Source organism: Scyliorhinus canicula, chromosome 5 (assembly GCF_902713615.1).
Source record: "Scyliorhinus canicula chromosome 5, sScyCan1.1, whole genome shotgun sequence".
NCBI classification, from domain to species: Eukaryota; Metazoa; Chordata; class Chondrichthyes; order Carcharhiniformes; family Scyliorhinidae; genus Scyliorhinus; species Scyliorhinus canicula.
In genome coordinates this window covers 123,457,604-123,474,540 of record NC_052150.1, presented here as the reverse complement: position 1 = coordinate 123,474,540, position 16,937 = coordinate 123,457,604, and the positions used below count along the sequence as shown (strand labels likewise).

At 45.8% G+C, this 16,937-nt stretch overlaps 1 protein-coding gene across 2 annotated transcripts in view; it reads left to right on the top strand.

The window, feature by feature from the left end:
- hepacam2 (HEPACAM family member 2) overlaps positions 1 to 16,937 on the top strand; it is a 168,349-nt gene that overhangs the window by 24,990 nt on the left and 126,422 nt on the right. For both annotated transcript variants that reach the window (XM_038797580.1, XM_038797579.1), the window contains exon 3: positions 9,832 to 10,116. In XM_038797580.1, coding sequence (XP_038653508.1) covers positions 9,832 to 10,116 — 285 coding nt within the window. The remainder of the gene's footprint in view (positions 1 to 9,831; positions 10,117 to 16,937) is intronic.

Genomic DNA, 16,937 nt, shown 5'->3' with positions numbered 1-16,937 from the left:
ACCCCCACAACACAAAGATGTGCAGGCAGGTGGATTGGCCAAGCTAAATTGCCCCTTAATTGGAAAAAAGGAGTTGGGCACTTTAACTTAATGAAAAAAAAGTCAGTGAGTCACTGCCACAGGAACATTTTCACTCTTTAGCCACGTGTTCTACAAGGCATGTTGTCCAAACAATCTTTTCATGGGCTCGTAAAATATTCAAATTTGATAAGCCTGCACTATGGGCCACCAAAATCCTACTTGCACACGATTTGAAAAATGTGAATTATTGTTTTGTTACTCGCTTCTTCCTTTTCTGTTCCTTCGTTTCTGTGCCTTATCCCCACCAATACTCACACACTTATGGCGCAAAATTAAAATTGGGAATGCCTGTTCTTTAGATAGAATGAATGCCCTCAGAGATCCAAAATTTTGTCTATGGTGGGCACTCAGATTTCTGCTGAGGGTCGTGCCGGATACCCCTCTGTGAGGGTGTGAGCTGCGCACAGTGGGAGTTCTCGATATGTATCATGACATCAAGTCAGCATGCAAAATTGATTTGATGCCAACCTGGCTAACACCATCTCTTAATGACACATGTGTTCAGCAGCAGGAAGAACATGCCTTGCCCCCAAAAATGTATTTAAAAAGATAATCCACTAGATGGAGGTTAGTTGCTGATGGATATTTGGGTATTAATTATTCAGGCGGTGAGGGCATTGCTGGTAATTGGTTATCCCTAATTACCCTTGAGAAGGTAGTAGCGAGCTGCCTTTTTAAACCACTGCAGTCCATGTGAGGAAGATGGTCCTACAGTGCTGTTAAATGCGGAGTTCTCGGATCTTGATCCAACAATGATGAAAGAGTAGCGCTGCATTGCCATGTCAAGATGCTGTGTAATTGAAGGGGAACCTGGATTCCATCCACCTGTACACTTCTCATCAATGTGGTACAGGTCAGGGGTTTGGATGCAAAGAAAGCTTGGCATGTGGCTGCAATGCACCTTGGATATACAGTGTATCTGCAGACTGCAGCCAGAGTGTGTCGGTGTTGGGAGGACTGAATGTTTGAGGTGTTAAGGCTGCAGGTCAGGTGGGTTAGTTTGCCCTTTATGGAGTCGAGCTTTCCGAGTGTTGTTGGAGCTAAATTTATCCAGGAAGTGGAGGGTATTCCATCGCCTTCCTGACTTGTCTACTTTGGTGCTGGAAAGACATTGCAGAATTCGGAAGTGAACTGATCACCGGAGAATATCCAGCCTCTGATCTGCTCTTGCAGTCACAGGCCGGGTTCTCTGTTCCCTGCCGCTGCAATTGGGAATTCTGGTCAGGTGGAGACTGGAGTGTTCACTGAAAAATGGGATTGGCATTGGGCGGCAGACCCGTCCCCAGTCTCTGCTCCCGCGCCACCGCCCGTAGAAGGCTACCCACCTCGTTCCGGCGGGAAAATGCAAATTGCTGATCTACATGCATCAGCTTGCAATTAACGGGCTGGGAGCCTGAGTCTCTCTTTCTCCACCCCCCCCCCCCCCCCCCCTCAACTGACCTGCGTGTTGCTCTGACCCCCATAACGGGAAATCCACCCAGTGGGCTTTGGTGTTGGCATGTCCAAGTGCAGATCTTGTGCAGTGGACCCCGAGCGGACTCGAGAGCGTAATTCCAGAGATAATTTCTTCCTCTGCCACTGCCAGGCTGCAGGGGTGGGTCCCCCAAGGGTCTGGGGGTTGGGTGAGGGGTTGGTCCCTGGACCCTTGCCCATTATGGGGATGCCATTTCTGAACTGCCCCTTCCAGTCCCATGCAATCTGAAGATAACCATTGGCATGGTGATCTCAAGCAGCTCTCTGTTCAGCAGCATCCTCCTGGTCTTCCTTTTTAGACTCCGAGGTGGCCTCCTCACCCTGAACTCCACTGCCTGACAGCTGATGAGCAGTCCAGGAAATCCTGTGAGGAATCAATGCAGGAACACTTTCCCTTTCCTAACATCTGCACCCTCAGACATATGTCTTTAAAACTATAGATTTTTAGAAAAGAGGAAGTGAAACCACTTTGCTGCCTTGATATGTGTCTGTAGCTGTCAATCATAACAAGAGTAAAGGGTACTTGAGATGCATTTAAGCATGAATGGAAATATAAACAAACAACCCCCCCCAGCAGCTGTGTCTGAACCATTAAGCTGTCGATCACAGGCTAATGGAAGGTATTGTTCTGTGACATTGAATACGTGCTTAGCATTTCAAAGGATCTGAGGAGATTTGAAGCCTTTTCAAGTGTTGGGGGTTTTCCACCAAGCCGCTGACATTTAAAGAAATAGGGCTGAGGGAGCAGATATTAGGAAAGGGTAAGCGTTCTTGCATTGATTCTTCACAGAACTGCATGGACTGCTCATCAGCTGTCAGGCAGAGCTGCTCAGGGTGAGAAGGTCAAATCAGAGTTTAAAAATTCAGACCAGGAGGATACTCATGATCAGAGGCTGCCTGAGATCACCATGTCAGGAATGGAAGGGGCAGTCCAGACAAGGGACCCCTATCCTGGGGGAGGGTCCAGGGGTTACTCCCTCACCCTTAGCTTGAAGCCACCCAACACCCTGGACCCTGGACCAGAAGATCCCACTGTTGAACCTCCGGTGGAGGCCATGGTGTGAATGGTTACACACAGGGATGCTCCTGCTTGAAGGCGTAGAAAAGAGCTCTTTTTACCTGAAATCGGGTGTAACTTTTTTTTTCTTTTTATAAATTTAGAGTACCCAATTATTTTTTCCAATTAAGGGGCAATTTAACATGGCCAATCCACCTATCCTGCACGTCTTTGGGTTGTGGGGGCGAAACCCACGCAGACACGGGGAGAATGTGCAAACTCCTCACGGACAGTGACCCAGGGCCGGGATTCGAACCCAGGTCCTCAGTGCCGTAGGCAGCAATGCTAACCACTGTGCCATCGTGATGCCCTAATCGGGTGTAACTTTGATGGAAAAATGCAGCTGAAGGTCGGAGGAGAAGATCCCTTCGGGAGTGGTATGTCTGCTGGTTATCAAACCCAGCAGAAGGTGAAGGACTTGGCCAAGGAGTTGGAGGAAACCTGTGGCACAGCAGCCAGTGAAAGAATGGCGGAGGGGGAAGGGCTTGTGCAAGTAGCAATACCCCAGATGGAACAGTTGATGGTCTTGATCAAGGAAGAGTGCTGCCAGCAGAGGAAGGAGATGCAGGAGGATCACTCAAAGACCATCGAAGGGGCTTTGGCACCCCTGAAAGGCTCGATGGAAAGGGTCAAAAAGTGTCTGGAGGCACAGGGGTCACAGATCCGAGAGATTGAGAGGGTGATGTCAGACCACAGTGATCGGGTAGTGGCATTGGAGGCGGAGTTGGGGCTCTTCGGAGACCTTTGCAAGATGTTGAGAGCAAAGGTGGAGAAGGCAGAATCTGCAGATAGTGGGCCTGCTTGAAGGAGTGGAAGGTAAGAGTGCCAAGAGGTATGTTTCGAGGAAGCTGCAGGAGGTTCCTTTTCCTCTGCTGTGGAGGGTTTTTTCTTTTTACTGTTGACAAAGGGTGGCAGGGGTGAAAAGTTTGTAAGGGGACCGCTGTCCCCACCCCCTTTCGGCTTCCTGGTGCTGTGTTTTTCCTTTTTGTTTGTCTTTGGGGGAGGAAAGCGGGGAGCCTTCTGGGGGGGGGGGGGTTCAGTCAGAGGAGCCTTTGGGCCACACTGGCAGGTAGTGCTGGTGAACAGAAATGAGGTGGGGGAGAAGGCTGAGAGAGAGGTGGGCGGGGAGGGGAAGGTGGAGGAAGAGTGAGGGGGTCGGAGTGGAGGGAGGGTGATGCGATGAGGCGAGGTTGGAAACGAAACATGGTCAGGCGTGGAGAAAGGGGCCATCTTGGATGGGCCAGGTTGCAGGGTGAAATTAATGGGGCTAGAGCTGGAAGGTGAGGATGGTGGACGATAGAGGGGAATGGAGACGTAAGCCCTAGGACAGCTGATAACATGGAACGTGCAAGGGCTCAATGGACCAGTGAAGAGATCTCGAGCCTTTGCACACCTAAGTAGTTTAAAAGCGGAGGTGGTCTTTCTGCAGGAGATGCACCTCCGTGTGAAGGATCAGGTTAGGCTGTGGAGGGGATGAGTGGGTCAGATTTTCCACTCGGGATTTGATTCAAAATCACGGGGGGGTGGCAATTTTGATGAGGAAGAAAACGGGGTTAATGAGCACAAAGGAAGTGAGGGACCTGTGTGGGAGATTGTGAGTGGGGTATTAGAAGGGACGCCGGTGGTATTGGTTAATATGTATGCACTGAATTGGGACGATGTAGGTTTTACGAGGGGGTTGCTGGCAGCAATCCCGAATCGTGCCCAGGTCAATGGGTGGAATACGAATGGCGAAGGGGCTTGGCGGGTTTAGGGAAAAGATGAGTATGTTGGACCCATGGCACTTCAAGATTTCAAGTATTCCAGAGTGTATTCAAGAATTCACTTTTTTGTGGTGAGCCGGTAGGTTTTGGTTGGGTTGGATGGAGCAGAATACACAGTGATACCAATCTCGGACCATGCGCCCCACCTGCTGGAGATTTGGCTTAGATCGGGATGGGAGCAGAGGCTGGGGTGGAGGCTCGATTCGGGGTTGTTGGTAGATGGAGCGTTTTGTGATAAAGTGCAGGCTGTGATTAAAGATTATGTAGAATTGAACCAAAAGGGGGAGGTGTCGGCAGCCACCTTTTGGTGAACACTAAAAGTGGTGGTCCGAAGGGAGATTATCTCATTCAAGGCACATGTGGATAGGGAAAAGAGGGAGGAGCATGATCAGTTAATGAACACGATAGTTGAGGTGGATAGGGGGTACTCGAGGGCGCCCACTATGGAGAGATTGGCTAGGAGGAAACAGATTTTATAAAGGTCAGGCAGCTTTCTAGTAATATAAGGAGGCTGTTAAACGTGATCATGTCCCCATCGAGAGCCCAGGTACTGGAGGTAGTGGTGTCCATGGACGTGGAGAAAGTATTTGCTCGGGTTGAGTGGCGATACCTATTTGAGGTCCTGGGAAGATTCAGGTTTGGGGCGAGGTTTATGGCATGCTATACATGGCAATGATGGCGTGTGTGCAGACCAATGATATGGGTTCATGGAACTTTAAACTGCATAGGGTAACAAGGCGAGGTGCCCGCTGTCGCCACTGTTGTTTGCGCTGGCAATAGAGCCTCTGGCAGTGGCTCTTAGGGGGTCGGCAGAGTGGCGAGAGATTACGAGGGGACGAAGAGAGCATCGGGTGTCGCTATATTTTGGGCAGCAGGGTAGCATGGTGGTTAGCATAAATGCTTCACAGCTCCAGGGTCCCAGGTTCGATTCCCGGCTGGGTCACTGTCTGTGTGGAGTCTGCACGTCCTCCCCCTGTGTGCGTGGGTTTCCTCCGGGTGCTCCGGTTTCCTCCCACAGTCCAAAGATGTGCGGGTTAGGTGGATTGGCCATGCTAAATTGCCCGTAGTGTCCTAATAAAAAAAAGTAAGGTTAAGGTTAAGGTTGTTGGGTTACGGGTATAGGGTGGATACGTGGGTTTGAGTAGGGTGATCATGGCTCGGCACAACATTGAGGGCCGAAGGGCCTGTTCTGTGCTGTACTGTTCTATGTTCTATATACGCTTATGTTTCGGACCCGCTGGAGAACATGGAGAGGATTATGGGACTATTGGTGAAGTTTGAGATGTTCTGGAGATATAAGTTAAATGTAGGGAAAAGCAAAGTTTTCCCGGTGAACGAGTTGGGCCAGCGAGTCAATCTTGGGGGTGGGGGGGTGTGTGGGGGGGGGGGGGGGGGGGGGGGGGGGGGGTGTTGCCATTTACGGAAGCCAGAGACAGGTTTAAATACCTGGGGATTCAGGTAGCGAGGGAATGGGCGATGCTACATAAATGGGATCTAACAAAGCTGGTGGAGGTGGCTGGGGAGGAGCTGAAGAGGTGGGACATGCTGCACTTGACTTTGGTAGGGAGGGTCCAAGTGGTGAAAATGAATATTCTGCCGAGGTTCCTGTTCGTATTCCAGGCACTTCCGATCTTTGTACCGAAGGCCTTCTTTCAAAAACTGGATATGGCTATTTCAGACTTTGTATGGGCAGGGAAGGTGCCTGGAAGAAGGGTTTGCCAGTATAGAGGAACTGAAGGAGAAGGTAGACCTCCTGAGAGGAAGTAAGTTTAGGTACCTGCAGGTAAGAGACGTTGAGTGGAAGGTTTGGAAAGAGTTCCCCAGGTTGCCAAGGTACATCCTGTTGGAGTGACTGCTGCTTCTGGATGTGAAAGGGGAGGGCAGGATTGGAGTTATATATGGGTGGCTGGGACAGCAGGAAGGTGAGCATGTGGTGAAGATTAAGGAGAAGGGGAAGGGGAGCTAGGAGGGGAGATGAACTGGGGAGTATGGAGTGAGGCACTACAAAGGATAAATGCAACCTCTTTGTGTGCAAGGATGAGCCTGATACAGTTCTGGATGATACACCGGGTACATATGACATGGGCAAGAATGAGTGGGTTCTTCCAGGGGATGGCAGACAAATGTGAGAAGTGTGGGCGAGGAATAGCAAATCATGCACATATGTTCTGGGGTTGCGAAAAGTTGGAGAGATTCTGGGCGGATGTGTTCGTGGTGCTAGCAAAGATAGTGGGGGAGGAGATTCAGTCGGCGCCTTTGGTGACAATATTTGGGCTATTGGGGAAGCCAGAGCTGATGTAGAGGAGGAGGGTGGATGTTGTGGACTTTGCCTCTCTGGTGTCTGGCAAAGAATTATTTTGGAGTGCCGGTTGGCAATGCCACCGGCGTAGCGGCCTGGCTGGGTGACCTATATGACTTTCTTCAGCTGGAAAAGATCAAATACAAATTAAGGGGTTCAGCGGAGGGCTTCGAGGCAAGATGGGGGATGTTCGTGACCATGTTTGAGGAGCTGCTCGTTGCAGGGGGAGGATGCGTGGGGGGGGGGGGGTGGGGGCGGCAGATGAGGGGAGTGAAAAAGGGAAAACATTTATAAAAACTGTATAGTTGTGTGTTCGGGAGTTTGTTCCCCAAATTGTTTATGTTTTATAACCTTTTATAAAAGTTTGGAATAAAATACATTTTTTTAAATGGTTCGAGCGGATAGGCCACCTTATCCAAATGGCTCGCATCCAAGGTTGTTAAAGTAAATGAGGATGGAGATAACAGAAGGGCTTGCCATTCTTCCAATCTTCCCTCGATGTAGGAGATGCCAGAGGATTGGAAGGTGGCAAATGTTATACCCTTGCTTAAGAAGGGTTTTAAGGCTATTCCTAGTAACTACAGACCAATCGCTTTTACACCAGTGATGGGTAATGTTTTAGAAACAATTATTGTGGGAAAAGAAATGAACAGGCACTTATTTGCAGAGGTTTTGATTAATTAAGGAAAGTCAGCATGGATTTGTAAAATGCAAGTTGTATTTGACTGACCTCACTGAAACTTTGATGAAGTAACAGAGAAGGTTGATGACGGGAATGTGGCGGATGTTGTCTATGTGGATTTTGAAGAAAGCATTTGACAAAGTACCACATAAAAGACTGAAGCAATAATTAGGCTCATGGAATATGAGGGTCTCAGTGTCAGCTTGGTTAAAAATATGCAGGTAAGAGTTAACCACATTGCTGTAAATCTGGAATCATCTATGGAGCAGACAGGATAAGGATGGCTGATTTATTTTTATCTGAAGGACATGAATGAACCACATGGGTTTTTAGGATGATCTGGTAGTTTATAATGAATAAGCTTTTCATTTGAGGTTTCTTTAGTTGAATTTAAATGTCCCAGCTGTCACCCTGGGGCTTGAGAACTCATGTCACAGAAGTGTCCGCACTGGCCTTTATGCTACCATTCCTCCATGTACCTTTGGTCCAAACAAATCCCACTTAGCATTGTTGATTAACTGCTTCAAAATGATTGAGGTAGATTCTTGCTTAGAAATGGAATTGGAGATTTAAAAAATTGTGTGGACTGAGATTCATAAAATGTCAGCTTTGGAAAGCAAATGACCACAGTTGTGTAATGGAAATGTAAGGTTTGTTAGATATTGTGGTGTTTTGCTCAATTTCCTGACTTTCTTACCCAACATTGCCTGTTTCATATGGGTTATGATAAAGATTTTTCCAAAACACTTTAAAGAATTGAAATTCCTGGACATGATCTACCGGCCTGAATGGGAGTGCGACGGGGCCGGTAGTTGCAGGAGAGGCCTCCCCGGGATTTCCAGACAGCCAGTACACCTTGCAAAATCTACACAGATCTTGTGAGGCATTGCGATTAGGATCCTGCCCACAATGGGTGGGACCAAGCTTTGCACACCTAAGTAGGTTTAAAACCCACTTTGCCGTGCTGACCAGCGATCGACCAGGCTCCTGGCCTTCGCAGGGAATCGCCGGCAGGCACTGTTCAGTACTGGTCCACACAAACGTGGACCAGGTGGAACTGCACCCAGGGGCGTCTCCCAGGCCATCAGGAGCTCCTAGGTGGTCAGGGATAGGCCCTCCCTCTGAAATGTGGGCACCTTGGCACTGCCAGGCTGGCACCTTGACTCCACCACCCTGGAACTGCCAAAGTGGCATTTCCAAGCAGCCAGGAGCACTGTCAGGGTGGCAGTGCCAGGGTGTCATGGCCACCAATCAGGGTCTGAGGAGTGCCAGGCCTATGAAAGGAAGGTAGAGGAGGGGGAATATGAAGAGTGGGAGGATTCAGGGTGGGTATTTAGGGGCCTCTGTAAGGTTGGGGGGGGATGGTGAATGTGGGGGTCCTGGAAGGGAGGCCCCAAAAGGGGGCATGGGAAGGCCTGAAAAGAATGGGCCATCAGCGACCCCATAGCAGGGTGTCCTCACATGGGGGTGTGTGAAGTAATGCCCATGTGTAAGGGGAGGGTGATATTGCCTGTGGCTGGAGAGTGTGGGGAACCCTCAAGCCCACTTAGAGATCGGGGCACCTTTCAAAATGGTGGCTCGCTCTCAGAGGAGCCGTCTGGTCAGCGCGTTCAGCTCCCCAGTGATGAAAATGATTCGAAGTGTGGGCTAAACTGGTGAGAAACTCCCCAGGGCCCCAAAAGTGACTAAGTGTGGTTAGATAGTGATGGTGAACTCGCCGACAGAGCCATGGAGAAACTCCAGCAAAATGCACCACAAATGACACTTAGAAACTTTTTTGTTAGATCGCGTCTCCTATTTTTGAGGGAAAATTCCTTATTTTGTGACAGCTCTAAGCAAAATGGTAGATGTGCGTTTCCTCTGAGCTTTCCTCTTTCCCGCTCTCTTGTTCAAAATGAGGATGCGTTGACAATAACAAAAAAAAAAGCAGCTAGTCATAACATAGCCTGCAACAATGGTCCTTTAATGCTTCTCAAGGGTTGGTATAAATGTTGAAATGTTTAGTAATTACACTGTTGAATATCCAAATATTATTAAAAAAGGATGAATGCTAACAGAAAAAAAATCCTGACATTTCCACATTGCACTGTGTTTGCCTGGAGCCTGACTGAAGTCTTATATTTGTCTGCCCAAGAATTGAGCATCAAGGTGTCAGTTATTGACCCTGAAGGCAATTTATATGTAGCAGCCTGCTACTCTGACATAGTTATTTTTTACATGGGGTCATTTTTATTTCTTTGATTCATTTTAATGAAATACAAGCCATATAGACCAGGAGACCGTCACATCCAAATTGTTTTCGAGTCAGGCAGAGTGCTGCACCTGCAGCACTCATCTGTAAAATCTTCTGCACAACTTGGTCTGAAACTGCTTTAAAACAAGTGAATAATATGAAAAGTTTACAGTTAATTTTATTAGTATTATGAAGGCTATCAGTTGTGACACTTTGACTGTGTAAAATCGTTTTGCTTTACAGTTCCGGTTTCTAAACCAGTGGTGCGCAGTGATCCAGCTTGGGGAGCAGTGGAGTATGTAGACAATGCAACATTCACCTGTACTGTGAATAAAGGCACAAAGGTCATTTATCAGTGGCTAAAAGATGGAAAGCCCTTAAAACCAAGCTCTCGTCACATCTTTTCCTCAGACAACAAGATGCTCTTCATTTCTCCCGTTTTAAAAGATGACCTTAGCAATTATACATGTGTGGCAAGAAACCCGATCAGTATGAATGAAAGTGAACCGATTGCACCGAACATTTACTGTAAGTCATGTGTTAAACTTGATATTTAGTAACAGTTCATTGTATTAGGGGGTATTGATTGCTTTAACTATAGTTATGATGTGGAAATGCCGGTGTTGGACTGGGGTGGGCACATTAAGACATCTTACAACACCAGGTTAAAGTCTAACAGATTTGTTTGGAATCACTAGCTTTCGGAGCTCAGCTCCTTCATTAGGTGAGATTCACCTTGATGAAGGAGCTATGCTCCGAAAGCTAGTGATTCCAAACAAACGTGGGATTTTAACCTAGTGTTGTATGACTTCTTACTTTAACTGCAGTATAACACTGCTGAAATTTATTGAGAGTATTATTATGTTGACAGAAATGGGAGGCCAGGATGGCAATATAAATAACACATCCACAAATAATATACCCTGCCATGAGAATGAGCAGAATTTACAGCTATGAGCAGCAAAACAGTACCCTGACAGCAACTGGAATATATACCTTCCTTCTAACGCACCATAAATAGGTGCAGAATATCCTGGCATGAGCAGGATCGCAGTCCGTGGCATGGTTAGTGACGTGATATCTTGGCCCACACAGCAACCTAATGCTCAGCCATGGGAAAGAATACAAATGGAACTGTAACTTGAACTGGAACATGTACCTTATTTCATGTAGAAACACTATCACAAGTGTGGACATGATATCCTATCACGATGGCCTGAATATCTGGCCTTGTGTTGCGTTTGGATGCAAGGTGACTGACCTCAGTAGAAGGGGTGGTGAATAGTGGATATGTCAAACATACGATGGCATAATCCAAGAAGGTGGTAATGACAAAGAAAGATCACAGGTCACTTTTTAATAGCCCCACCCATTAAACCGGCATGTTCTTTTTTTCACAGTTGCTAAGAAGTGATAAAAGTCCCTTTAAATTTAAATCTTCACTCGCTAGCCGATGATGTAAACGTACAAAACTGATCGCAGCTGAAAGAAGTATTTGGTATCGTGTATAATGAGTGTCTAATTCAATACCACCAATTTTACACTATCATTCAGTGTTAAAATTATTCCCAAAGTGCAGAATTGATTATGTGATGATTGAATCATTACTCTTGCCTGCCTTTTGAATTTTGTACCTTAAGAAGTCCCCACTTCTGTGGCGGCACGGTGGCGCAGTGGTTAGCACTCCTGCCTCATGGTGCCGAGGGCCCGGGTTTGATCCTGGCCCTGGGTCACTGTCCTTGCGTGGGTCTCACCCCCACAATCTAAGATGTCCGGGTAGGTGGATGGCCACACTAAATTGCCCGTAATTGAAAACCAAAATGTATCAATTTACTGTGTTGTTGCAGAGATAAATGTCCCCACTCTAGTTTGGCAGCCCTTAAACCTACAAGAACCATTTATCATCTACCCCCTGGAGGTAGGGAGATAGTTCAAATTCTACCAGAAAATGATAATGAAGCTGACTTCGAGGAATTCTCATAGGTCAACATTATACTGATAGGTCAAGTGAATGGGCACCACATTTTCCCTTCGGGAGTTCCTGTAACAATGCTACCGTTGAAGAAAATCTGGACCTGTCTCAGAATAAAACTGTATTAGCTTGCTGCCAACTAATTTAATTTTATGAGCACACTCACAGGTTGAGAAATTACCATTGTGCTCCTCGCGTATGCTCCCCTGACCCTGGCATCTGAGATGCTGTTCTGTATCACAGAAGAATGTGTGACATGAAGTGGTTCAGCTTCTTGCTTCATTCTGGAGAAAGAATCTCCGACGTACAAAGTGAAAAGGAACATGCATCAACGTGGCATCTGCACAAAATGTTTACAAACAGAACCCCAATGGCAGTGTATGAGTGCAATGTTGCTCCGGGTCAGATGTCTTGGTGGGTGAGTTTGAAGGGGAATCAAGAAAAAAATATTAAAGAAGCCTTGCATCTCCTCACCAACAAGCTCCCTGGCTCCCACTCTTAATGCCTTGATATTTACAATTTCAAGGACTATCTCGTCATGCTGCATTAATGTTTCACAGTTGTTAGGCTCATCACTAGTCTGGTGTGGGTCTCTGTGTGTTTTTCCTCATTTCCAAGCATTTCCAGCCTTCTCTGTTGCATCTATTCTAAAAGAACATCTAAGCTGTCATCATTCTGATGTTGTGCTCTTGTTTAAATTCCATTACTGCTCTTCAATCCAGAAATGTTAAAATAGAATAACCCTCTAATTCTCTCTATGCTCTTCCATTTATTGCACTCTAACACTTGGGAAATGGGCATATGAAGTACATAGCAAAGATTATTATGAAACATGTTGAATCTGGAGAGGGCAGGTCTCCTTGCCAATTACACAATGGATTACAGAATTTGTCAAGGATCATCATGCATCAAGGCAAACTATAGCTGTCCTCGCCCCAATGCTTTGGGCAGACAGTGGACATCCAGAGGAGGAGGAAACCCAATTCAATTTTCAATTTAAAAAAAATCCCATCCTAAAAGCTACAAAGCCAATGTGCAGAATGGACAAGGCAAACCCTTAATCCATCTCATTGCCTTCCCCCAAAACAAATTCATATTCAAATTGAAGCCAATAGATGGTTTCCACAAGAGAGACATGCAAGATCCAAGCTGACAAGAAAAGGCATTGCACCTCACCTTGTGCTTGATCTGACACTTGATCCTAGCCAAAAGTCCGAGAAGCAATGATCTTATTGAATTCTCCCTACAGCTTAGTTTCTTCTTCAGCCAATACAAACAGTGCACAAAATAGTCCATTGTTTTCCCGTTATATTTTTCTATTGTTAACATGGAGTGCACGTTTTCAATGAAGTTACAATCATACTCAAAATAAGCTGTGTCCATTGCTCAAACTACTTTAAACTGTGTAACTGATTAAAGCAGGGAGCAGCTAAACCAGACAGATTGAGAAGCTGCCATGATCCAACTATTACGATTCCAGCTGATGTTATAACTGGATGGGAAGATCCCAGAGTGGAACCCTGGCTCAAAAACCTTTGCTTTTTTTTATAAAACGAGGAGGAACAGAGTCATAGGACCACTAATTAGTTTTAACAATGAGAAAAAGCATTTATTAGACATGAAAAATTGTATTATAATACAATACTCCTTTATTTGGCTGGTGGTAGGATCTTCTGGTCCTGTTGCTCTCAATGGAACTTCCCATTGAATCCATGCCATGCTGCAGGGAAACCAGTGGTCGGTGTGAGTCATTGGCAGGACCAGAACATCCCGCTGGTGTGAACAGCCAGAAGATCTTGCCCCAAATTAAACACATCTAAAACTAGGTGTGGGTAAAACACTGGATTTCAGTATTTAAAAAACTGGGATCAAGTCTGCTCTCAATCTTTTCTTATAAGAACAAGTTAAGTTCTATTAGTATATTCTCATTTTAATTCTCATCATTATCTTTGTCAATCATTTTGAATCCAGTCCAAAATCCTTCAGATTGTACAGATTTAGAATGTAAAATAATATTCCAAATGTGGTCTTATTAGTATACTCAAACAAAACTGTTTCAAGGTGCATCCCAGGACCTGGTTTACTCAATAGCAACAGCTTGGAATTAGGGACTGAACAAAGTTAACAATGTTCAGGAATAACTTGTAACATGGCATTGTCACATGGAGAGCATGATTTTACACTATTGCTTAACATACATTTAAATTCACAGTTCACAAATCATTCATAAAGTGAAAAAAGTATATTTTATTTAGTGCTCTCAAGTGCTTTTATTATTCCTGAATGAATATTTACATTTTAATTTAAATATTCTTTGAATATGCTGTTGTTGAAGTATTACGATTTAAAGGGATAATTCCCCCTTTATAACTGAGCAAAGGAAAAGACAATTAAATTGCCTAAAATGACACAAAAGCCTGTCTCCTGCCCTTTCATTTCAGAAATACAGGGTGTGAGCTTCCGCCCGCTTTGTCCCCGAAAGGCGGCATGGCCGGTAGATGCCGGGAGACCCTGCTTCCGGTGATCTGAATCCCACCCATTGTTTTTTTAAATGGCATCCGATCTCCTCCTGCACTGAGGAGTTCTGGCGAACATAGCTCCTCAGTGCAGGAAACAGGAGTGAGCATGGCCTTGGCGGGGCATTCCCTGCTGTGGTCCCAAATAGAACCAGAGTCCCGATAGATAGTGTGGTAGATAGTGAGCGCCAGGAAACATACGACTAAGCGCGTCCATTACGGAATTCTGTTCCCATTTGTTAGATTGTGCCCACCGTGTTACAGTTTCATAGAAATATTTTCAAATAATAATCTCCAAACACGGTATTCCAATGGTACATGTTTTGTACTGTGCAGAGTTTAATATTTTTGAATAGTCTAGAAAGGGTGATAACAAAGAGAGACGAAATGCTTGAAAATCTACAGGTGATTTTTGACCTGGTGTACACACAAGGTCAAAAACAAGGAAAGCCCTCCACTGATCACATGTTATTTGGTACAATACATATCTTTTGTGCTTGTAGATATCTAATCACAGTTACAAAACTGTTCAGATGGTAATGAATATTAGGCAAGTAACATTATTGAAAAATGTGGGATATATTTTTTCTTGAATATCAGGTTAAAAAGAAGTGAAGTAAATAACAATGTTGTGACTTGGTGATTATACGAATGTAAAGTGACCTAATCTAATTTGCAATCATACTTCATTTCATAATTCTTAATTTCGCAGAAGGTTGGTCACTGAAATCAGACCTTGTGTTCTTTTTGGGATTTGGGTGCAATTTTTACCCCTTGAAAGCGTTGGATCAGATATAAAAACCTTGCTCTAAACTCCTGTCTTAAAGATAATGAGGGCGAAATTTAATAGTACTTAAAAACAGGTTGGATTGCAGTGAATGATTAACTCATGCCTATTGACTGAGATACAGCCAACATGCCAACCTCATGCTGTTCACTTTTTATATTGATATCTGTGTTCAGCGGTGCTAATTGTGCTGTTTGCTGGCTGTGCGCCTCAGCAGGGACCACAAAATTGTAAATTTCTAGCCCCAATTAAATCTGGTCTGCTCTGTTTAAAGGTATGTCAAGTCCTGATGACTTTGATGCACTGCCTCAAGATGTTCAATGACCTCACATGGTCAGTGAATGCAATACCCAACATATTCTCAAATTAATCTCACCTCCTGCTCAATTCACCAGAACACCATCACTCACCTACCAACTATACTGATCAATCGGGACTCATTCCTGACATCCATATGCTTCACCTCACCATCCCGTACATCGCAATCTTGCAAGCCTCACACCCATATTTCACAGCTCGCACACACTGCCAGATATTCAAACTTGACGACCAAATCACACAAATGAATTGCACCACACTCACTGGCGGCCATTCCTCATGTTTGCATGACAAGGTACTGCACAATTAGAGGCATCTGGAGCGTGTGTAGGTGCACCTGCATATCCTGACCCTAATGGAGGAAATAATGCTTGCCATTACTGGAAAGACCTTGCTGAGGCTATGATCAGTGAAGTCATCAAAGATTATGGAATTCTCATATCTAATGCTTCTTCACATATCCCACTTCCCCCTTATCAACAATCTCTTATGACTTCCAAATTAGAGCTGGTGTAAGTATGCACCACAACCCAAGAGAGAAGCAGATTTGGGAGAGTAGCAGACCCAGCCAGTTAAAAGAGAGGGAAAAGTGGGAGTATCTTCAGCACCTGAAAACGGGCAGAGAGTAGCGAACCCGGGAGAGTATGAACCCGGGAGAGTAGCGGATCCAGCCAGTTAAAAAAGAGGGAAAAGCAAGAGCACCTTCAGTACCAGAAACCATGCAGAGAGTAGCGGAGCGGACCCGGGAGAATAGCGGATCCGGGAGAGTAAAGGACCCGGGAGAGTAAAGGACCCGGGGGAGCAGCAGAAGAGAAAATGCTGGAAAATCTCAGCAAGTCTGGCAGCATCTGACAAAGCTTTGAAAAAGAGTCATCAGACTTGAAACGTTAGCTCTTTTCTCTTCCTACAGATGCTGCCAGACGTGCTGAGATTTTCCAGCATTTTCTCTTTCGTTTCAGATTCCAGCATCCACAGTAATTTGCTTTTATCCAGGGGATTAGCGGACCCGGGAGAGTAGTGGACCCTGGAGAGTAGCAACCCAGCCAGTTAAAAGAGAAGGAAAAGTGGGAGCATCTTCAGTACCAGAAAACGCGCAGAGAGTAGCGGACCCGGGAGAGTAGCGGACCCGGGAGAGAAGCGCACCCAGTACAGTAGCGGACCCGGCCAGTTTAAAGAGCTGTGAGGGAAGAGCTCTTCATATACAGAGTGGGAAATACAAAGAGTGACGTCGTAGGAAAACAATAAGTTCATTGGTTTGTAAGCAACTGCTAATTTGCATTATCTATTCTAATTTACTTTCAGTTAGAGGCATAAAGGAGAAATAGATATAGATATAGAACAGTACAGCACAGAACAGGCCCTTCGGCCCTCGATGTTGTGCCGAGCAATGATCACCCTACTCAAACCCACGTATCCACCCTATACCCGTTACTCAACAACCCCCCCTTAACCTTACTTTTTAGGACACTACGGGCAATTTAGCATGGCCAATCCACCTAACCCGCACATCTTTGGACTGTGGGAGGAAACCGGAGCACCCGGAGGAAACCCACACACTCACGGGGAGGACGTGCAGACTCCGCACAGACAGTGACCCAGCCGGGAACCGAACCTGGGACCCTGGAGCTGTGAAGCATTTACGCTAACCACCATGCTACCGTGCTGCCCAAACACTTTATAGGTTAGTACTTTAATCTGCCCAGATCCTATTGGCTGGGGACAATTGGTTACTCCATGATCCTTGAGGAATATGGGG